Consider the following 24,506-nt stretch of genomic DNA (forward strand, 5'->3'; position numbering starts at 1 on the left):
AACTACTTCTTAAATGTCCTTAAAATTTTGTATTTATTATTTATTGTCTTAGTACATATGTGTTTGTTTATATGTGTGCATGATGTGTGTATTGAGAATATGGGCATGCACACACCACAGTGCATGTATGTTGTCGGCAAACAGCTTGAATCTGTTTTCTACTTCCTTTAAGTGGGTTCTTTGGTGACAAGTACTCTCACCAGCAGGGCATCTCAACACCCTTGTTACATATTTTAAACTTACTGGGTTTTTTGGTAGTTTTGATTTATAAATTAGACGATTTTCGGAATAAGTTGAGGTTAAGATTATTTACGTTTTGGTTTTTTGTCGAAGTCATTGATACGATCACATTAGTTGGACACTTAATCCGGTCATGATGACATGCATTTCTGGAATTGTCTTTCCTTTGGCATATCTGTAACAGTAAAATAACCAAATGCCTCCCAGCACCATTCCTGAACATGAATCACATGAATTATTTAAGCAAATTATTTACATGTTGGGACTGAGCTAACTCCATCTTTCCTCTCCGTTCCTTCTTCTCCTCTTTAATATGGTGCTGAAGATGGAACCCAGAACTTCACATTGTGCTGCTGGGCTACAGTCCAGCCTCCACCTTCCCTGAATAATTCATAAAGTGTCTTTGGAAACCATTTCCTTTTGCCTTTGCCAACCCCACTCCTTGACAGTGCTGGTGGGTGTCAGCTTGCAGGAAGTATGACTGTGTTTGTCCGTGCCTACCCTTGGTGTTCATAACACCTATTCATGAGATCACTCAGGAGAGCGTGATCAGCTTTGCTTTCAGGTGACTTTAGACTCTGGGGCCGTGAGTGTAGCTGAGTGGAGCATAGTCACCCAGAACACGGAGGGAGCTGTGGTAAAAACTTAAATAATAGCTATTAAACAGAGTTGGATGAAGAAGAAGAAACTGTGTCCTGTTCGTTCCACACACACTTGGGGAGCAATTAAAATAAACAAACAAGGCAAAACAAAGACCCAGTAAATCTAGATGCCTGTTTTCCCATAAAGGCTGGAGGGACGTTACCTCTCAGTGTGTTGACGTGTGGAGAGTGGGTGTTCATGTGACCTACACTTAGGCACGTGCTGCCTTAGGCAGAAAGCTGGCAATGGGAAGCCTCTTAGATGGGTGGCTTTTGTCCCCCGAGGTTGTCACATCATCCTGCTTACAGCTTTTTTTTCCCCCGTAGAGGTCCCTTAGTTCCTGGCTGTTATACACCTGGTCCTATGGCCTTTCTGTTTATTGTGTGAGATCCCAGTGTCCCTCAAGACAGTCTGCTTTGCTTAAGTTCCTCCAAGTTCATTTCATCACTAATGACCGACCCAGGAGGCCGTGAAGGCAGAGGAATCTGAGGAGACCCCGAGGACCACGTGATTCCTTGTGTGCTTCCTTATGACAAGTAGTGTTTAGCCTGGATTTCTGGATCTGTTACCCTTCAAACATGAGACGAGATCTTCGACCACTGAGGATCTCCTGTGACTACTTTCACTCCCAGTTAATGTCGCTGGCTTGCCATGAGATTGCAATGGTCGTCAAGGAGGATTTGTCAGTGTTGTTTCCTGGTGGGCAGGATCATCTCCCAGTACTCGGCTTGTGGTCAGGGCTAGGTATTTTAACATGTGGGTTTTCCCAGCCTGGATTCAGCCTGGAGAGAGTAAGGCTATGCTCTGTGCGTTCAGAGAGAATCTCTGTGATAAACTGTCTAGGCTAAGGTATCCAACACATCCCTTAGCTTCATCCCTTAGTTGACTGCCCTGCCAGTTGTTTGAACTCCCTTTTCCTGTGTATCCTGTAAAAACTTTTGAGAACTCTCTGGGGACAGTTTTAGGAACCATGGGTCAAAATGCCAGGTTAATACCTACACCCCTCAGTGAGTTTGGAAGTTTTAGCTTGATATCCTCAGCTGTCTTGGGTGGTTTCTTCTTCCTGCTGTGAATGAGATGCTATCTGGTGTTCTGGAATGTTTTCAGAAATGAATTTTGTTCCCACAGAGCTGTAATGACTTGCTTTGTTGTACATGATACTTCTGTGTCAATGACGTTGAGTTTTCATGGCTGAATGTGAATTTAAGTGTCAGGTCCCAGTTAGTGCAGCAACTGTAAAGTTTATTAATTTTTTTCCGATTAGAAAGGTTTCCTATCACTGTATTTAGTACAGTCAAAGAGTAACATTCAGACTTCTTTAGTTGCATTCTATGGTCCTTATGTATTCAACATATATGAGATCTGTGTAAAGCTGGGTGAGATGCTGGGCACCAACTGGATTGTAATTTTATTAGACAGTGTTGCAGATAAATGGACAGGAACCTGCTGTGCGGTTCAGGCCATAACTTCTGCTCTTGATACAGTGTTATTTTGCTGGCAGCAGGTAGAGTTCGGGCTCAGTGATTAGCAGTGTTATTCTAAACGGATCAAACATTACCTGTCACACTTGCACTGTACTTTTTCTTGTTAATGCTTTTAAGTTGTGATCACACACATATAACACTGAACTGGCACTCCTTACCATCCTAAGCAGTTTGTGGACATTGAAAACATCATATTCCTGTACAGCTATCATCATCCATCTTTGGAATATTTCTGTCTTCTAAAACTGAAACTGTGTGCTAGTTGTTACTCTTCTAGTTGCTGTTACAAAATACCTGATGACGGCAAGTTAGAGAAAAAGGTGTATATTGTGTGCAGGTGCAGTCCATCATGGCAGGGAGGACATGGCAGCTGATGTTGATGGTCACAACATCCACTCTCAGCAGGCCGAGCATCAGCTCACTCTGTCCATTCTATTGCATTTGAGACTACATTCATGGCAGTTCTCCTCTTTTGGTCGATCCTATCTGAACACACACTCATAGACACACCCCGAGGTGTGCTTCATGGTAATTCTACTTCCCATCAAGTTAACAGTGAATATGAGCTTGAGTTTGTGTGAATTTGACTGTATAGGATTCTTGTGTAAGCAGAATCTTGTAGAAGGTGACCTGCACACCTGGCTTATTTAGTTTGTCATAGATTTCAGGGTTCATCCACATTGTACCGTGTATCAGAATTTCCTTTTGGAGACTAGCGGTGTTCTACTATATGAATGTGCTATATTTACTTTCTCCCTTTTAACTATTGCAAACAATGCATCTGTGAGCATAGGTGTGCAGTACCTTCTTGAGGCCTCATGTCTCTTAGATGTGGCCCTACAAATGCAACTGCTGAGTCACCCCACTCTTCTGTCTTGTTTGGGGGAACAATCATTTTGTTTTCTGTATCAGACTCACCATTTTCCAGCCCAACAATAATTCATGAAGATTCCAATGCCTTCCCACCTTTTCCAGTTTATTTTCTGTCTTGTTTTTACCCTAGTGAGTTTGAGGGGACAACTTGCAATCTCAATTTGCATTCTCTAGTGATCAGTAGGCTGAGCACCTCTTATCATGGCCATTTATATCTTCTTTGGAGAACTGTTCACATCTGTCTCAAGTGGGGTAACTATTGCTGTGATCAAACACCATGACCTAAAGCAGCTTGGGGAGGAGAGGGTTATTTGACTAACACTTCCACATCACATTTATCACTCCAGGGAATCAGGACAGGAGCTGAAGCAGGGCAGAAACCTGGTGGCAGGAACCGAGGCAGAGGCTATGGAGGAGTGTTCTTACTGATCTGCTCACACTGCACTCTCATAGAGCCCAGGACCACCAGCCCAGGGTGGCACCGCCCATAATGGGCTGGACCCTCCCCCATCAGTCTCTAATTAAGAAAATGATGTACAGCCCAATCTTATGAAGACATTTTCTCAATTACAGTTTCCTCTTTTTAATGACTCTAGCTGTGTCAACTTGACATGAAACTAGCCAGCACTGCATTTATTGTCCATTTGTTCAAGCAGGTTGTTTGTTTTGCTATTGCTTCTGAGTTGTGGGAGGGTACAGATTCTAGACACTGGCATTTATCAGATTGATGATTTACAAATATTTTTTCTCACCTTTTCACTTTTTGGGTTGCATTGGATAAAAACAATAATGTTGATGTAGTCTCATTCCTCTGCTTTACCATGTAGCAATTCAGTATTCAGTGTTGCAGAACTTCCCCTCTATGTTTTCTCCCAAAGATGTTTTACTGTATTGGCTCCATATTTAAGTCTTTGGTCTATTCTCAGTTAATTTTGACATAGGATACAAAGAAAGGACCCAGTGTTGTTCTGTGCACATGACTGTCAGGGTTCTCCAGCACCGTTTGTTAGAGAGAGATCATTTCCTGCATTGAGTGTCTTTGCTGTCCTTGAGAGTCTTTCAGTCACATACACAGGGATTCATTTCTGGGCTCCTCATCCTCTTCTGTTAGTGACTATTGTGTCTTTGTGGTAATTTTTGATATATGAAAAGGGGAAACCCTCAATGCTGTTCTTTATCAAGATTGTTTTGGCCATTTAGGAGTAAGCTCAAGATTTTCTACAAATTATAGGAGAGACCACACATTTACTTTTAAAAGAAATAAACATACTAATTAGAGAACGCGATCTCATATTGACCCATAAGAAATGATAGTGTTTTATCAATATACCCATCCTAACACATTTGATGTCTATTTTTACTTTCCCTCTCTCAAAAAGTATTCTAATAAGCTCACAGGGCTTTCTAAAAGTATAAATACCTACTGTATACATCCTTTGTAAAGCCATGCAGTTAAAAGTTAAGACATGTGAACAGGTGCTTATATAGTAAGCAGAACAGCATAGGTGAAGGTAAGTCTTTAACTTAATCTGGTCCTAGTGAGAGGGGAATCACTTGGATTAATTCAGGTACAGATCAAGAGAACCAACAGGGACTGTCTTATCATAATGTGAGCAACTGATATAAGTGGATTAGGATAGGACCCTGGGATGAGAAGAAAGAAGGGCAGAGCCATTAGAATGAAATCATTAAGCTTAGTGCCTTGGATAACAGCTGAATAAGTAAATGCTAATGGACCTAAAACATGGACGTTTAAGCATCTGTGATTCAACATCACAGTCACAAAATGTGCTTACGTTGTAGAGTTAGAAAATACCAAGACACTACCTGACTATCGAGTTATACTTAGCCAAATGTTTATTTAAACTGCAGCTGTCCTGGTTTCGCATGGTTGGATTTGGTACTGAGGCCCAGCTAAAGGGGGATGGCTACTTTTAAAGGCAAAGGCCACAATTTATTCTTGTGGAAATGTGTTTTCCAAAGGTGTAAGGGAACTTCTTGGGTCTTTGCATTGCTCAAACTCCTGGTTGTATCTTAACAGCTTCAGATGGCTCATAGGATTAGCCTTAGACCTAGAATGGAGTCCTTAGCTGCTATATTCCACACTGGCTCTGGCTCCTATGAATCAAATCATTGATTCTACATTTATATAAGACTAATGGTTAATATTTTAACTGTTTGACTCTCCTGTGTGTGTGTGTGTGTGTGTGTGTGTGTGTGTGTGTGTAGGCAATTTATGATATAAGGGTCTATGGTAACATCCAGAAAGCAACAGGAGAGGGTTTTAGTTGGCAAGTATATTTGGGGAAGACTATGGACCAAGACAAATGGGTTTCCCCCACAGGGTTTCAGTTCTGGCTGAGCAGCAGGCATGTTCATAACCTTTATGTCAGGGACATACTATGTAGGGACTTATGACCGGTCTAAGTGATCAGGCACAGGGAAGTCTTTCATTAAACATTTTAAGGGGCATGTTCGCAGAACTGAGCAATTGTGGTCCATCATCTAGTCTATTAAGTATACCTGATTTTCAACAAATTTTCTTCTTTTAGTTACTTGCTTCAGGCTTATCCTTGATAGCATATACAAAATGTTAAATAAAGCTTGTCCTTATATGTGAATTAATTTGCACTAGTGTGACTATAAGCACAGTTCTGAGCACGTTAAAGACTTTGATCATTTATAAGGTGACTAGCAATTCAATTACCTTTCTTTTATTAACAGTTTACAAGTTAGCAGGTTTTACAAAATTAGGATTTTTATACCTTTATTCCTGGTGAGTTTTAGCCTTAAAAATTTGAATTGAAATTTTAATTGAAAATCTTTTAGCAGCAAATAAAACTTTAAACCATAAATGCAGTCCACAGAGAAACTAGGAACCTTATTTTCCTGATCCTTTTATAGTGTACCTTTATAGACTATCATAATTTCTTGGATTTAGTTTATGCAGATAGCTAATGCTTCACAAATTTAGCAAGCACAAAGAGATTTTGCGTGCATCTTTGTGTCAGTTTCTGCTGTTCTAAATAGACCTTAGGAATGTATAAACTTTATTTATTAAACATAACTTACTTTTCAGACATACATTGTTTCTCATCCACAATTTTCTAGAAGACATTTTGTCGAATACGGCTAGAAAGAGCATAAGAGGTCAAACATACATTTGTATGCCACTTTCTGATAACCAGAGTGGAATTTATAAATCTTAATTAAGCATACTTTATTAGGCATACCTTTCTATATAATTTTTTTACTTTCAGGACAAAAAGATCATCATACAAAAAAATAAATAAATAAATTAGAGACCTGTTTAAGCAGGAAATACCATGATAAGAGAGAGCTCAGAAGGACTAAGAAATTTTATGGGCACTGCCTTAGTTGGTTCATACCACACAGTCACTTTAATCTAGATGGTGATGGAGTCACATGGTATGTATTCTTTTGAACCTTACTAAAGATGGCTGCCAGCCACGGGGTTGCTTCTATCCTGATAGATCGTCAGCCAGGATGGTGGCAAGTCACATGGTTGCTATTTATCCCCTTTTTCTCAAAACATCTATTTGTTTTTTGAAACAAGAGTCAATTTCAAAATACATACTAGCATGAAGTAGAAAAGTTCAGATTAGCTATGGATAGATTATTAACTATCAACCCTTTGGTTACAAGTTTAAGCTAACTTTTTAAAACAGATTTTATGGATCTTTAACCATACTTAATAAACTTTTTAAAAAATTGAGGTACAGAAGGTTTACCTAAATGCTGAGGTAGAGTTTGTACTTTAGCAAATGTTTTAGAGCATTAAATAAAACCAAGAAAAGGAGTGTGAGGTAAGCAGCAGTAACCCTGCTGGGAATAATTCCCTTTTCAACTATTTTAAAGCACATAATGTGTTTTCCTGAACTGTTTTGTTTTGTTCTCTCTTCCTGTCTCAGAGTTAGATGGCCAACTGACTCATGACAGAGATTTGAAGATCTTTTAGACAAGCATGTTCGAATCAGAAGAGGAAGGGCTATAATCCAACTAAAAAACAAGCTTTTTAATAAAATAAGAAAACAAAACATTATTGTAATATTACTCATACCCAAAAGATACTTGAATCCCTCCAAAATGGAATCCAGTGACCAGAGGGAGGGATCAAACAAGCAAAGAAAGAGAAAGCCTGGGCCGGAAAGGAGTCAAGATTTGGTTCTGGGAACTTGGCTTTCTATACCCTGAAAAGACTGGAGTTGTCGGCCACAAGGCTGCTGCGCTTTTGGCCTCTAATACCCTTGACATGTTCTGTGTTCCCCTTGGACAACATTGCTTGATGAGGTTCCTGGTGACTCCATCTCAATAGCTTTCCATTGACACTGTCCCCTGTCCCATTCCTCCCCCTGGGAAGAGTAAGTAAGATGCCGTGCTTCTTGATATGCTTGCTGGAAGACCTTCCGTCCCCAGCTTTCATATCTTCTTCCCTATGTTCTCATCTCCTGGCCCTCCCACTTAGGACCCTGCCACTGCTAGTCAAGGTCATGTAGTCATCGAAATTTGTTCCTCTCATTGCTGAGGAATATTCCATTCTATGGATGTACGAAAGTTTATTGATCCATTTTCCTATAAGTGAACATTTCCAATTTTTAAGTATTATGAATAAGGTATAAGCATGATTTTAAAAATCATTCTTCTACAAAATTATACACAGCATATTTGTCTGAGGATACAAAGGCAGAAGATAGACCCAACTCTTCGGCCTCCTCTAACCTCCCACATGCACGGATACACATTACTCACACATACATACTAATCATGCTAATAAGTCATTTTACATTTATTTTTTTTTGTTCTTTTTTTCGGAGCTGGGGACCGAACCCAGGGCCTTGCGCTTCCTAGGCAAGCGCTCTACCACTGAGCTAAATCCCCAACCCCTACATTTATTTTTAACTATTTCATGTGGATGGGTGTTTTGCCTGCATGTATGTACATGCACCACACACATTCCTGGTGCCTGAAAAAAAACAGAAGAGGCTGTCAGTTCTCCTGAAACTGGACTTACAAGCAGTGACAATCCTCCAGGTGGGTGCCGAGAGTCCTCCTGGGTCCTATGGGAAAGTAGTTCTCTTCAGCACTGAGAAATGCCTCCAGCCCGTTAATAATTTCTAATGGTTTATTTCTTTTTCATACTATATCCCATTAAAATTCAGCAAAATCCATGCGTCCCCACTTCTGAACATTTAGGCGTCTGTGCTGCAGTCATTCCATGTCAACATGTCGTCCATGTCTTCCCGTGATCATCAAAGCGGCAAGGGGACAGTTAATAAGGACTGGCTTACAAGGGGACGAGAGGTGCTTGCCAGAGGAACTTAGGACCAGCTTTATGCCTGTGACGGCAACCCAGGGGGTCAGGCTCTGCCGCATTGCTTCCTGTCACATACTGTTTAACATAATGACACTTTAAAGCATGTTTCAGCCATCAAATCCATATAAGGGGTAGGCAGTGTTAATATGAGACTCAGGGAGACTGCAGTCAGGAGACTGAACACACTTGGAACCACGTGTATGTACCCTTAGGAAGTTTACCAAATGGATTTAAGAGGAAACTGTGACCTGGTGAAAAGGTCAAGGTGGGCCTGGTTAGCTTGAACCTATGAAAGAAGACATCTGTGGCTTTGGGTTGGTAGGACACTCAGTACAACCACTATGAGGGAGTTCTGAAACCAGACAATTGTTGCATGAAATATTAAAAAAAAAAAAGACACATCTCATGCTAATGCTGGCTACTCTCTGGCCCCAGCTGTCACCGCTTCCAGGCTAGCCTCATGTAGCAACCGTCCATCTCATGGTTCTCTGTTGGCAGATCCTGCTCACATTCCCAGCCCTCCACCCCCTGTGACTAGCTGTCACAAATCCCCCATAACCCAGTAAAATCAAAACTCTAGACGCTTGTAATTTATCAATCAGATTTAGATCAGTAAATTCTCACCCCACAAAATGTCCACACAATAAACTCAGAGCTAATTGATACTGATGTAAACTGCCCACCTAAAAAAGACAAGTTGTCCTGTAAGTATCCATCCCTTATAAGATATTCATAGCTACCTGTGACTATTTAAAGCCACATGAAATCTGGATGTCTTTCCCTCCATCTTCCTTCCTTCTCTCTGTCTCTCTGTACTCTCAGTACTTGTCTCAAAAATTCTCAGCCCGCCTTCCTTTTCCACTGCCCAATCACAGGTCTCGCCTAATCTTGTGCCTGCCCTCACCTGCATAGAAACAGCAATCCACACACCATGGTGGGTGCTTTTACCTGCATTTAAAATAATGCCATGAAGAAAATTTTAGCTACCACATGGAGACATTCTAGTTTAAAGTATATACCGTAGCACACAAACGCTATTTCTGCTGTTTTCTATGAGTAAAACTGTGACTGGCAGAGCAAATCCTCAAAGACTCTTAGTTCCTGGTTGAGCAAGAGGGCAAGTCTTAGTGAGGACTCAGATAAGGGGAATCGGCTACAGAACAATCTGGAGAATGAGTGGATAGTGAGTTCTGTTTTTCTCCGGATGCCTGTCAGATGTGTAGTAGAGATCCTTCAAGTGGGGAGTTAAGCATGCGGATAGTGAGCTCAAGAGAAGACATAACTGTGGCCTTGTTAGTGGAGCTCGTCATCTCGCTGAGGTTATTAAATCATACCAGAGAAGGATGCACGGGTGTTCATAACCCATTGAAGACAGGCCTTTCGAGGAAGTAGAGTCCTGACTACAGTCTGGAGAAGGAATGACATGGACCAGTGGGCCTGTCACCCAGCTGCCCAGTCAGGTCACTCCGCTATATGCAAGGACATATTGGGTCTTATGTTTATTTCCCCCCCCTTCTTGTTGCCAGGGTTGAACTCAGAGCCTCATGCATAGTCAGCAGATGCTCTCCCATTGAACCTCATTTACCAGCTTTCGTGTTTTAGGCAGAAAGCATCTGTGTGACTTTCCATGCTTTTATCTGTAAAGCTAAGACTTGACTTAAATAAACCTTGCATGGCTATATTGGTCCAGCATGAGTGACTAGTAAGACAGTCATGACCTCCTACAAAGCTCTGCCTGCTGTTTGCTGGTCACATGGTGGCCATGACCAGATGATCAGAACTGGTATTTCAGAGGTGATTAGATTCCAGCTCCTCCGTACTCTGCTTACTTAAGATGACAGCATCCACATAACTACAAGGCATGATCTTTCTAGAGCTGTGCTATCCCCATCCATCACTCCTCCTCACAGTCTGCCCTGTAGGACCTGTTGTAGACACCCTCCCATCCTCCACTGTTAGAAGCCAAGTGAGAAGCTTGGGAATGTCTCCAGTTCAAAGAACATAACACTGGAGACTGTGCACCTAGAGGCTGTGCACGGTTTAAGAAATTGCTCTGCCATGGGCCAGAAGAGTTGGCACTGTCCTAAAATTATCTTCTACAACATCAGACATTCTAAGCTGGATTTCCTAACTCCCAGAATCATCACTCTTTATCACTGATAATTGTACGTGAGTATCTGCTAAGTGTGACACCTGTCTTTGTGTAATAGAATTGCATGCTTGACCTCTCCACATACTCGCGGTGTTGTGTGCACATCTTGAACTGAGAACTTAGTGCTTGTAATTTTGGACAGGATCGGAACCTTTTTCAAGAACTGACCCTTCCTGTTTGTCCATTTCACAGAAACGAAGATGCAGTCAATCAGATGGCCGTCGCTCCCTTCCCCGTACCATCACATTCCCCATCGCCTGTTGAGGTAAGGTTGTAAGAAACAGTTCTCAGTGCACTCGATGGATTTTCACTTCCATCAAACCTTACCTTTGATTTTTAGTTGCATCGAATCTGTTAACTAGACGTTTCCCTGCCGAAGCTGGAAAGCGGTGGAGGTATGGTTATAAGGTATAAAACAGTGTTAAATAAATGTATGAGAATCAACTCACTAGTATTCCCTCTTCAGAGTATCAGTTCCTCAGATCTATTGGATGACCTAGCAATGGCCATTTGTATACTCAAAGTCCAGAGAGCCCCGGCAGCTGCTCAATCCACAAAGCTCAGAACAAGGGGGACTGCAGTATCGTCCCAGGCTGTAGCTGTAGGTCAGACCCTTGGGGAATCGTTGGTGTGAGTCTGCATTGAAAGACAAGAGCAGCTGGACTCTGATGCCCTCTGCACACCGCAGCAGTGATAGACACTTGTCAGGAGGAATGGCACTTGCACCTGTGGTGTGACATCTCCCTCTCCCTTTCCCTTCTGGGCACTCAGCCTCATGGATGGTGTGGCTGACATTTTGAGGTGCTTTTGACTTTCCCCCTTAGTTTCTACTACATAGGTCAGTCATCCCTAAAAACATCTTCACATGTACTCTGTGAGGTGTATACCCCACCCCATGTCTGAGTCCAGTCAAGATCAGTCACCATTGAATCAGAAGTGATTCAGGTGCATTTTTTAATCTGTTTTGAACAGTTATGTTAGTTAGGGTTTCACTGCTGTGAACAAACACCATGACCGAGGCAACTCTCATAAGGACATTTAATAGGGGGTGGCTTACAGGTTCAGAGGCTCAGTCCATTATCATCAAGACGGGAGCATGGCAGCATCCAGGCAGGCATGGTGCAGGCAGAGCTGTGAGTTCTACACCTTCATCTGAAGGCTGTTATCAGAATACTGACTTCCAGGCAGCTAGGATAAGGGTTTTAAAGCCCACACCCACAGTGACACACCTACTCCAACAGGGCCATACTTTCTAATAGTCCCACTCCCTGGGCTAAGCATATACAAATCATCACACCAGTTATTGTCAAATAAGCTACAAATTAAAAAAATTGTAGCAATAAACATTGTCTTCCTTGTCATGATTTCAGCAGTCTTGCTGACACTAAGGGGTTGTTGTTGTTGTTGTTGTTGTTGTTGTTGTTGTTGTTGTTGTTGTTTTATTTAAGACCTCAAAGTTTCTGGAGATGTAGCAATAGAGTCTCTGGCATGATCAGGCATGGGTTCACTGGGTAACACCAAGAGTCCGGTAGGAATGGCAAAGGAAAGACTTGAAATGGAAGACAGCTGACAGAGGTCTTCTTTAGTGTGGCCCTGGCCAGTTGGCGTCTGCAGCTTCCTGCTCCAGGGGCTTCACATGACAGGTGATTGAGGGTGCTGCTAGCTGTGTCAAGCCCTGTCTGGGTATTCCAGTAGTACGTCATGACCCTTGCACCCAGGCTGAAGCAGTGTTGTTATTTCCAACTGTGAGAAGAGACACAGAGGCTAAATCATATATATACCCATGAGCCCATGTGCATGTATGCTGGTCAGCATCAGCCTCTGTGCCGTGACCACCAAGCCCCTGCACTTGTCGTGGAGTTGAAAGAAGCAGTGTATATGAAGGACTTGGGACAACTCATGCCACAGAGCAGCACTCAGCACAGGGGAACTGTTACTTAGTTAATTTTAATCTTTATTGTATATTACAATAACTACTGAAATTCATTTTCAAAAATTGTGCTAATCACAGAAATGTTAATTCACTATTAAAAAATAATTTAGTCACCTATAAAAAAATATTTTTTCTTATATCTTAATCTTGCTGAATCAGTAATTAGCCAGAAAGATTAACTTGGTGTCATTCAAGAGTCTCATTACATTATGAGCATTTAAAGACCGATTTTGCTTTTTTTTGTTTGGTTTTGTTTTTTTTCTTTTAAAACATGATCTTACTCTGTAGCCTTGGCTAGCCTAGAACTCATACTCATACAGACCAGGCTGGAGGCTAGTCTCAACATCATAGAGATCTGCCTGCCTCAGCTCCCAAGGGCTGGGGGTAAAAATGAGCACTGATTTTAAAAGTAATCACTAATTTTGCTTTTTAAATAAACACACTGTAATGTATATGAGGTAGACATTATGCTGCTTCTAATTTTCAAGATCCTAACCACAGTAGCTGAATGCATTATGCCAGTGTCCGCATTTCAGTTGAAGGAGAATTTAGTCCAATGAGGTGCTTGCATAAGTATAAATTCTCTCCTTTCTTTTCTTTCTTTCTCTCATTCTTTCTTTCTTTTTCTAAAGATTTATTTATGTATATGAACTAACACACTATTGCTGTCCTCAGATGTGCCAGAAGAAGGCATCAGATCCCATTACAGATGGTTGTAAGCCACCATGTGGTTGCTGGGAATTGAACTCAGGATGTCTGGAAGAGCAGTCAGTGATCTTAACCACTAAGCCATCTCTCCAGCCGCCCCCGTCCCCCCTTTTTAAGGCTGCAGCTCCACAACTTCTGTTATAGTGTTGCCATTTGATTTACATTCTCCCCTGGAAATTCACCTCTGGAAAGGCACCCTCCTTTGAGTGGTACATTCTCTGCACTTGTGGCTCTAGTGACTGTCACCTAGAAAGGCACACTCCTTGGTTAGGATGAAGTCTATGAGCTGCTTCACCATGCTGGCCTTGTTTGCCTATGTGCTAGTCACTCTGCCTTTATGCAAAGGTGGCTCTGTGGGCTTTCAAGCAGGCCTTATTAGGTGGATGACAGAAACCAGTTTAAACCAGATACTGTACATTAGTTATAGCCATGCCACTCACTGTTAAGTCGAACCTGACAGCAGAAATTCGGCCTGACTTTTATTGTATGCTAGTGACGTCTCACATTCCTCCCCTCATTTGGGAAATGTTTATTAAGCTCTTATGTCTGGCATAGTTCTTGCCAAGTTATTTTGTACCATTAGGTGCTAGGAGAGTCAGAGAAAATATACTAGCAGAATATCAAACAAGAGTGTGATGGTATTGTTGTAGGATGCTGGGTTGATTGATGTTCTTTCTACCATTGCTTATTGGTCATGCGACCTTGGTAAAGGCAGTTAACCTCCCAAAGCCTGTCTTTCTCTGTGAAACCTCTAATAAGCCTTTCTAAAGGAAATAATGAGAATCAAGTCCTAAATCGGAAGAGTCTGCACACTATACAATTCCATGGTATTGTCAGCATTTCCATCCACACACTTGGCCACAGAGAGGCCATTATGGCATCGTATAGCACAGTGTGGAAGCACAAGCTCAGGAGTCAGGCACACTGCAGTTTGTTCTTCATCCTGTTAGAACTAGTACTACAAAATGTCCAGACTGTTCCTGGCACACTGTTCCTGGGAGTTTATTGTGGTTGTGCTCATATTACACAGCCTCTAGCATACATTCCAGCTTCTAGAACCTTCCATCTTCAGTGATTATGTGCAAAATAGTATTTCTTTACTTATTAAATTATTTAATTTTTGAATTGACAAATGAAAAGTATATGTATTTACCAGATTCAACATTGTTTTTCAAATATGCATTATGGGATGGCTAACTCAAACTAGGTAGCATGCATTCCTTCACACAGTTTTGTGTGTGTGTGTGTGTGTGTGTGTGTGTGTGTGTGTGTGTGTGTGTGTGTGTGTGTGTTTTGCAAAGATTACTTGAAATCCTTCAGAGTACTGCATTGAGGAATTATAGTGAGTTTAATCTGTAAATAAGAGCTCCAAGCTAACCTGGGCTGTATAACAATATCCTAACAACACATAATACAAAGAAAGAACCCTCTTAGATTTCTTCAAGACTACAGGCATTGCTTTTAATTATGGTCTAAAGACGTGTGTGGTAGACTTCTTCGCCTGATCTAACTGAGATTTTGGAGCCCTTGTCTTGCACTCTCAGCTCTAGCACTCCTTCCCTTAGTAAGCCACATTCTACTCTTGGCTTCTGTGAGATAAAGTTTTTTAGAATCCATGGTTAAGTAAAATCACATGATATTGTACTTTGAATACCTGGTTCATCTTTCTTAACATTATTCTCCATGTCCACCCATGTCATCATGAAGTGTTGTTGTTGTTGTTGTCGTTGCTGCTGCTGCTGCTGCTGCTGTTGTTGCTGTCGTTACTGTTATTAACACAGGTAGATTTACACATTGTATTTATGAGTCTCTCTTTCCTCATCTAGTCATCCATTGACAAAAGCTTAGGTGATCTGTCCCTTTGTAGCTGGGGATATTGGTGCAGTGAGCATGAGTGTGTGATTCATTTCTTTGTGTTACTGCTGCTGTGTGTGACAGCACTTCCCTCCCAACACTGGAAGCTAAGGCAAGAGAATCAGGAACCCAGCCAGGCTGGGTTGCCTAGTGTGTTTAAAATGTTTTGGTAGGACAAACTGAAACTTGGAAAAAGAGAGTGTTGGAGAGTAGAGAGGGATGTAGAGAGTGCAGTAGTTGGGGAGTAGAGAGGGATGTGAAATGCAGGGAACTAGACTGAGGAACTAGACTGAGAGAGAACTGAATTCTAAACTCCAGAAGGTCTGAATGACAGGCTGTGGGTACTTGGACCTGCTGGAAACATCTGAACAAGGAGATGATCTAGCCAGGGCTGCAGTTGAGTAGAATTGTCAAAGGTATGAGGTGGCTCTAACACAAAGGCATTTGCTGCCGAGCCTGAGAACCTGAGTCCAGTCCCTGAAACCACAGGGGACTAAAACGTGCTCATAGATGCATAAATAAAGAAAACAAATGTTTTTCAAAGAAAGATGCCTTAACTGATAGAAACCCTGTTAAAAAGTCACTGCAGTGATCCCATAAGAGACAGGGAGGGCTCAGATAGACCCAGGATGTTAGATATGCAGGCCATTCCTTTATGAAGAGGCCTGGGTCTTGTCTCTAACAGCAGGAGCTTCTAGGTCCCTTTTGCCCTGAGGCTGTTCTTTCTGAATAGCTGGTGAGAGGGAGTGCCAGCCTTGGAGCACTGCTGAGATGATCACAGTGGGTCAGCCATTACCATAATTTCCAATTTACCTTTAATTGTACACTGTCTTTCTATAATTCTGACTCACATAATAGTAAAGATGTTCAGGGTAATAGGAGAACGAAATTCAGTTTGTCATATCTAGTAAACAGAATTTTCCTTTTCAAAAAGAAGCATTTAGGAACTTCTGCTGTGGTGAGAGTTAAAAGCCCTGTGTGGTGTTTTGAAAAAGTGCATTGGACTTAGGAACACAAACAATACAATCTGAAACCACAAACATGAATCTTATTATTTTTTTTTTTTTTGGTTCTTTTTTTCGGAGCTGGGGACCGAACCCAGGGCCTTGCGCTTCCTAGGTAAGCGCTCTACCACTGAGCTAAATCCCCAGCCCCATGAATCTTATTTTTAAAATAAAGACAAGTAAGCTGGGTGTGGTGGCACATGTCTTTAATCCAGCACTCAGGAGGCCAGCAAGCCAGTCAGTGCTTAGTGACATCTCAAATCGGAGGAAGACAGTTATTTCTATTGATGTATCCTTGTCCTGTTGGATGAAGGATCTTGTTAGACATGCCCTCTAATCCACAAGACCCCCTTTAGCCAGACAAATGCTCTGCTCTCAAATAAAGTTTCTGCCCTTAAGGTTCTTTCTATCTAGTTGGTAAGAAACTGTGGAAAAACTGTATACTGAAGAAGACAGAGTAGCAGAAAAATAAACTAGCAAGCAAGGTATAATAGTGCATGCCCCAACCCCAGTATTCAAGGTGGGCACGAGGGCATCAATCCAGTGACAGCCTGGGCCATCTATGCATACTGTCTCAAAAACTATTGAGTTAGGAGGCTGGGGAGTGACTCACTAAAGCACCAGCATGAGGGCCTGAGCTTGGATCTTAGCACCAGTGTAATAGCTGCATGTGGTAGAGCTTGTCTGTCACCATGGCACTGATCAGCCCAGCAAGCCCGCTGGTGGGCTCCAGGGTCGGTGCTCTCTTGCCTATGTGCATGCCCTTGCACACACACATGCTCACACATTTTATAACTATTAAAAATTCATACACTGGGGGCTGGAGAGATGACTCAGAGGTTAAGAGTACTGACTGCTCTTCCAGAGGTCCTGAGTTCAAATCCCAGCAGCCACATGGTGGCTCACAACCATCTGTAACGGGATCTGATGCCCTCTTCTGGTGTGTCTGAAGACAGTGACAGTGTAGTCACATTCATAAAATAAATAAATCTTTTTTTAAAAAAGTCATGGTTTCTCCTCCCCTGTCTTTACCCAGATCCTCCTCACTCATCCACCTCCAGGGCTTTTCCCTCTATTTAGAAAAAAACAGGCAAATAAAAAAGAAAGGAAACAAACCAGAAGCTAGATAGATATTTAGCCAAAAAAGGCACAATAAACACACACAGATACACGCACAAACAAAACAACACAAAAACATCAAAACAGAAAACCAAGAACCGTAATATACAAGCAAAGGGCTACTGAGAGAGAAAAAAAATCTGCAAAGTCACCATTGGGTTTGTTGTCCATGGAGCCTGTCCTTAAGTGTGGTTTATATACCCAGTTAGACTCCAGTGGAGAAAATTATTTTTTTCCTTTGCAAGTGATTGTCACTTGGAGATAACCTCTAGGGCCGTCTGTCTTGAACTTGTGCAGGCCTCTCTGCATGTTCCCACAGTCTCTGTGAGTTCATATCGCGTCAATCCTGCTGTGTCTGGAAGACACTGCTTCCTTAGTGTCACCGTCCCCTCTGGCCCTACAGTCTTTCTGCTTCCTTGTCTTCAAATATTCCTGAGCTCTGGTGAAGACAAGCCATTAAGGGCTGAGTGTCCCAAAGTCCCTCACTCGCTGTGTACTGTCCAGTGCGTCTCCGTGTTTGTACTCATCTTCTGCAAGACGAAACTTCTCTGGTCTGAGTTCCAGCCCAGTGTGGCCCCGTTCTTTCTTTTTAATAATAATAAATTTTAAAAAGTCAAAACATTAAACTAAAAGGAAAAATGATTACCTTACTTCGGAGATCCCCGGGGAGCCCAGGATAGAAGGGAAGTCTAGAACTTTAGAAGGTGTGGGAAAGTTGTTAATAAGACACACACACTGTTTTACCATCTTTGCTGTGTTGCACTCACCGCCTTTGGATTCCCTCATCTGTGGTCCTGACTTGCCTCTTCCTGGGGGAGTTGTTGTGAGCAGGCTGGGCCGAGCCAGCCACACTGAACAGGTGGTCTGAAGATCAGCAAGAGAGAAGTAGACACCCGCCCTTGCATGAAGTGACTCACCCTGTCAGCAGCCACTCTCCCTCAGCCAGATGGTCCTCAAGCCGCCAGGGATCCTTGTTCCTCCTTCCTCTTCCTGGCTCTGACTGTTTGCCATGTTTCAGGTTCTTGGCAAGTGGGGGATTATAAAGGCTTCTCGCTGTGTGAACCATGTTGCCCCACAGTGAAGTTACAATTTTGTTTAAGCACAGACACTCTTTTATAACTTTTAGCTTGCCTAGGAGTAAGTACATGCCTTGCTTCAGCCATTCTCAATTCCTCGGTTTTCTTTTCTTTTTATGTGTGTCTTTTGGTTTATTCGGTTGCTTTTGCTTGTGGTTTTGGCCAGAGTCTCCTCTCCATCTGGATTTGGACTTGGTATCCTCCTCAGTAGAAGCACGTCCAGCTAAAAGCAGAAGAGACATAGAACATGGCCCTTGAAGTGAGGCAGACCCAGGAGGACTGAGTACTTGCATCAGACAAAGGTCATGAAAGAAGCACAGATGTTGGCATCAAAGATTTTTCAGTCTCCTCAGATAATTAGGATGCAAAAGAGATGCTAATGAGTGGCAGAGGAGGTAGTGATATCCTCTTGAGAAACAGTAAACAGGCTGCACAAGAGCTGGCAGAAGACATTGTCTTACAGAAAAGCTTCTTATAACACAACATGAGGTATAGTATAATAGACCCATAAATCACTAAGTAATCGTTTACTGTTATCAAATAATATGTGTGTGCATAAATGTATATACTGCACTTTTAGGTGACTGGTGGTACTGTAGTTTGTTTGCACAGGTTAGAGTCATTTGGGAGAAAAGAACTTTACTTGGGAAAACATCCTCACCAGATTGGCCTGCAGACAAGCTTGCAGAGCATTTTCTTAGTGATTGAAGTGAGGGGGCCCAGCTCACTGTGGGTGTTGCCATGCTGGACAAGCCATGAGAAAGGCAGTAAGCAGTTCTCCTCCATGGCCTCTGCATCAGAGAATGCCTCCAGGTTTCTGCCTTAAGTTCCCACCCTGACTTCTCTGGGTGATGGACCTTGACTGAGATGTGTAGGCATAGTTATTTTTGGATGGTATTTCATCATAGCAGTAGAAACCCTCAAGACGTATGGAAGGAACCTGCTTTGTGTATGGCCCACCATTAACTGAAACATGACTTTGTGTCGATGGCAGTACCCCATGCTTGTTTCATTGGGAGCATCTTGTTGTTTGTTTGTTTGTTTGTAGACAGTTTCTGCTACATAGGCTTGATAGCTCTCTGGAGCTCTTCCAGTGGCCCAAGCTAGAGTTTCTCTTCCCTCTTTACAGCCTTTTATCCTCCATCAGCTCCATCTTCCCAGCCTGTTTCCCTTTGTTTTGTCCTGGCTACTCTCTTGAACAAGCTCTCCTTCAGCCGTCAGGCACCTGGCTGCCTTTCTACTTTTGCAGCTCAGCCTGAGCCAACTCTGGTGTCAGCTCCTACTGCTTCTTTCTTCTGGTGACCAGGTCAGTGCACAATACTAAAATAGAAAAGACCCAAGATAGAAAAGCCTCTTCACCATTGCAACAGCAGGGGCAGCAGCTCAGGGGGCCTCTCCCAGTGTGCTTGCATTATTCAGTCCCAGCACATGTCACATTCAAATAGTTTGGGGTTTGCTTCAGATCAGTGCATTCTCTTATGTGTAGGTGGAAGCTGTTGAATGGAGAGACTCATAATTCTCTAAAGCTTCTGATTCCCAAAGTCTGGCACAAACTTTTTGAATCTGAGGTATTATAGTGAGTCTTCACTACACTAGCCAGGGCATTTGGCTGAGATCAAGACTTCCAGGAGTGAGTGTTCTAGACTGTTGGTGCTGGCCTTTGTCCTCCCAGCTGTTTGATAGTTCTTGTACTCAAAGGACATACTACCATCCAACTAGATTGTTGGATGGACTAGCTAGGCCATCAAAATGGATTCATGACGAACCATGCTTACTGGCCCCAGCATCAAGTGGATGAAAGAGGACAGTGCAGCACAACTCACAGGGCAGATGTGGAGTGGAGCTTTTAACGGCAAACAACTGTGGTTTTAGGTGAGAGTCCTAAAAGCAGCTGCACTTATGAGACTCTCCTGGTTACAGAAACAACGTTATGTTCTGAAAGGCTGAGGCCCAATACTGGTGTGGAAGGAGAATTTGACATGGAGCCTAGTTTGTCATGCAGATTAACAAGATGTTGGCTGGGTGAATAACTCTAAAGAAGACTCTTTGGAATAGAGAGCACTGTCACCAGATATGGTGTTCAGAATTACAGGCCATATATGTGATGTAATGAACCTGTTTGGACACTTAACCAGAGATTGCTGCAGTCGGGGATTTAGGCTTATTGCTTGTACTGGGTATAACTTGTACCAGATGACTTTCCCACACAGAATGTGTCTTTAAATACATTCTTATGCCAAGATTTTATCCACATAAAAGAAAAAGAGAGAAGGGCATCAGACTGTCCAGCACAGTGCTTGTGTGTTTATAGTTGTAGTGTACAGTGGCAGACTACAAGGAACTGAGAACACTTTAGTCAACCAGGGCCATAGATCTTCTATGATTGATTATTTGTAACCTCACTTTGTGTGTGTATGTGTGTTATCCTCATTCATACCAGTAAATATCAGGCTTTCTTGCCCGTTTTTTGTTTGTCTGTTTGTTCTGTGGTGACTGTTGGGTGTGGCTCTATACTTGTTTTGTACATTTGTGGGAAACCACCACTTAGAGAATTACTCACTGCATTGCTCACCTCACCTACAGACCATCAGACCTGTACAGGATTGGACCAGTCAATGTGTCATCACAGATCAGGAGTCGGGGGCGGGGGGTCCATAAGCCCCACCTCCCCTGAAGGGCTTTTAACAGTTAACCATCTTTGGAAAAGGAAGTGTCATTTTCTTGTCCTTGTTCCAGGAAATAACCTCCCACCTGTGCTCAAGCATGAAACTCTCATTGAGCTCAGTGGGTCACACACAAAAAGGCAGAAAATTGGAGGGGGACTTGTGACAAGAAAGGTTTTAGTGGAAGGGGAGATAGAAACTAGGGGTTAAAAACAACTAACGGGTAGTATATAAATGGATAAAGCTGAAACAATGAAAGGTGTGTGTGTGTGTGTGTATGTGTGTGTGTGTGTGTGTGTGTGTGTGTGTGTGTGTGTGTGTGTGTGTGTGTGTTGGTTTTTTATTTTTGTTTTTCCAAGACAAGGTTTCTCTGTGTAGTCCTGACTCTCCTGGAACTCACTCTGTAGATTAGGCTGGCCTAGAACTCAGAGATCTGCCTGCCTCTGTCTCCCCAGGGCTGGAATTACAGGCATGCACCACCACTGCCATTATGAAAGGCATTTCATAGCCCAATGAAAGACATTTTAAAAACAAAACCAGTATTGCTACAGCAGCACATGACTTTAGAGCCTCTAGACTTAAGAAGGAGGGGCTTAGAATTAATTTAATGTTTGTACTCTGAGGTCCAAGTTAACAACAGCAGCTTAAAAATAGAATGTGAGTCAGCTGTTAGATTTCTCTATAAAATGTTGCCCATGTCTTGCAAAAGTAGAATTTGCCTCTTAGTAAAGGTAGAGATACCTACATCAAAGCTAAATCAACCCTTATTCATTTAAAACTCCTTTACTTTTTATTACATTTATTTAGCATTGAGGGAGGTGTCAGGAGACAAAGGCAGCTGGTTCTCTCCTTCCACCAAGGGAGTGCTAGGCAGTAATTGTTTCTGCTAATAAATTGAACAGACATCTGATGTTTCATATGCCTTTTGGACTCCTTACCAGGGTCCAGGTTCCCATTCTTGACAGGTTATTGACAAAAACAAGGGGACTAACCTGAGACTACCATCCTGTGCCTGTAACAGAGAACAGGGACCAGCATTCCCAAGGAATACTAAAAGCAGTCAGCAGGAATCAATGCCTGATGAAGCAAATGGACAGAGACGTCAGTTGGCCTTCTCTTACAAAGGAACACAGCAGAATGGCTCCCTTGGAAACAGTGTCCAGGGTAGCATTAGGAACTCTACACCCAAGACTGTGCAGCGCATGTGGTCTGACACAGTGTGCACGAAGAATAACATCTTTCTGCTTGCCTTTTACTGTCCCGTAGGATCTGGGTGGCACTGAACCTGTCAGTAGTGAGGAAGACAGCAGTGTGGATGCTAAACCCCTGCCTGAAAGAGAAAGCTCCAAGCCGGTGAGAATCCCGCCTTGCTCTTTATTCTAGCCCAGGGAGGGGTGCAGGTGGGGACAGGGACGGGGCCTGCATTTCTTGCCATGCTAGGAAGGACGCTGCCTGCCATCTTGGTCACTAGCTACCTTGGGCTCTGAGACAGGAAGAGCTTTCCACTCAGCAAGTGACTAGTTCTCAGAGCACAGGGTCTCTCCCACCATGCCTGAACTGTGCTTTGCAGGACTGAAGTGGCAGCCAGCTCCTCCTTCCAATCCAGCTGAGCCCTGGGTATTCCCAGAGTCTAGACCAAAGAAACAGGAGGAAATGATTTCTTTGATTCCTACTAAAAGATACCTACTTGCCCATGGGCTAGAACGTCATCAGATGAGAGATGTTGTGGCTCTCCCTCCAGGTGGGACAGCTTGTTGTTTGTCTACTCTGAACCAGGCTCCCTGCTGTGTTCTGTATCCACGAGGGTGATGGCCATTTCTTTATAAATAAGAAATTTAATTTCCTTACCTAGGTCAGTGGCCAGTATGTGTCCATGCCTTTTTTCATAATGTGCCTTTCTCCATTGTAGCGGATCACTTCTAAGTTGGCTACGATTGTTACAAAGGAATATGTGTGTTTTCTCCCTGCCCCCTGTGTTTCAAAATGTCTTATAGATGTCCAGAAATTCTCCTCTTATATGAGTTTAAGTCTGGTTGAGGTATTATTTCCCTTGAAGGGGTTTGAGAAGTCATCCATTGATTTATCATCCTTTACCTATTAGAAAAACTAATGTATTGGAACTGGCTTAGATTGTAACTCCAACAGAGTGAACTGATTTGTTCAGGTCTAAAGGAAAGGTTATTTCTTTTTTTTTTTCTTTTTTTGGTTCTTTTTTTCGGAGCTGGGGACCGAACCCAGGGCCTTGCGCTTCCTAGGTAAGCGCTCTACCACTGAGCTAAATCCCCAGCCCCGAAAGGTTATTTCTAATTAAGGTTATGTCTTCAGCAAGAGTAGAAATTGTAGCAAACCACAGTTGGACAAATCTCCTTGGGACTGAAGACCTCCAGTGTCAAGAGGAGCAATAATAACACATGAGGACCCCTGTCCCTCTTCCAAAAGACAGAATGCATGTCCACACTGAAAGGCCATTCATTTAAATACAAGTTAACTCTTTGGGACACTGTATCACTATGGATACATTAGAGAAAATGTATCTAAAAAGCAGCATAATTTTTTAGCAGCCACAATTTAATCCCCAGAAGAAGTGAGAAGGAAGGGGAGACATTCTCTTACATCTGAGTGAGTCTGATACAAGTCTGATACAACAAGGCTGTCCTGTAGGCTGCAGAGAGAAGCCATTTTTAGTCTACTCTGCTCCTAGGCCCCAGTAGCGAGAGATGGCTCTCAGACAACCTAAGAGGCATAAAGTATTAAGCTTTAACTTAAAAGCGTGTGTGTGTGTGTGTGTGTGTGTGTGTGTGTGTGTGTGTGTGTTCTCTGCCTGCCTATACATCTACTACAAGTGTGCCTAGTCTGAGCTTGTTTTTAGATACCAATTCATCTAAGAATGACTGAACTCCTGTCTTATTATGTCTTTCTACCCTTTATTTTTTCCATTTCCATCTTCCTCATTTTCTGATATTCTAAAATTTCCTTCACCATTTTTAGTGGATCCTATGCATGGTCTAATTGAGAAAGGAAAGATAGTCTGAATTTGGACATATTTTTCTAGCATAATATAAATGGTCTCATATAAATTTTGTGAGCTACAAGCACTCAGGAGACAGAAGCAGGCAGATCTATATGGCTATAGGTTTAGTTTCTTCTACATGGGTTAGCAAAAGCTACATAATGAGACTTTGTCTTTAAAAAAGAAAAGAAAAAATATGGTCCTGGGTCTGGGAAGGTGGCTCAGAGGGTGGTGTTATCCATGCAAGCATGGGGACCTGAATGGGGTCTCTAGTGCTCACATAGAAGTGGGGCAAAGATAGGAATCCACAGTCTATAAACTGGTGACATGACTACTCCATGGTATGGTTAAGGGAAAGGCTTTTCTTGTTCATATTGGAGAGAGAATAGCCTGAGGCATCTGGGGGTCCAGAG

At 42.5% G+C, this 24,506-nt stretch overlaps 1 protein-coding gene across 4 annotated transcripts in view; it reads left to right on the top strand.

Annotated features, from left to right (window-relative positions):
- Nucleotides 1-24,506, top strand: part of Patj (PATJ, crumbs cell polarity complex component) — a 304,077-nt gene that overhangs the window by 199,372 nt on the left and 80,199 nt on the right. For all 4 annotated transcript variants that reach the window (XM_087660182.1, NM_080398.1, XM_087660184.1 and 1 more), the window contains 2 exon segments: nt 10,919-10,991; nt 22,350-22,436. In XM_087660182.1, the coding sequence (XP_087516308.1) occupies nt 10,919-10,991; nt 22,350-22,436 (160 nt within the window).

The sequence above is a fragment of the Rattus norvegicus genome, chromosome 5, assembly GCF_021556685.1.
Source record: "Rattus norvegicus strain SHRSP/BbbUtx chromosome 5, alternate assembly SHRSP_T2T, whole genome shotgun sequence".
Classification (NCBI taxonomy): domain Eukaryota; kingdom Metazoa; phylum Chordata; class Mammalia; order Rodentia; family Muridae; genus Rattus; species Rattus norvegicus.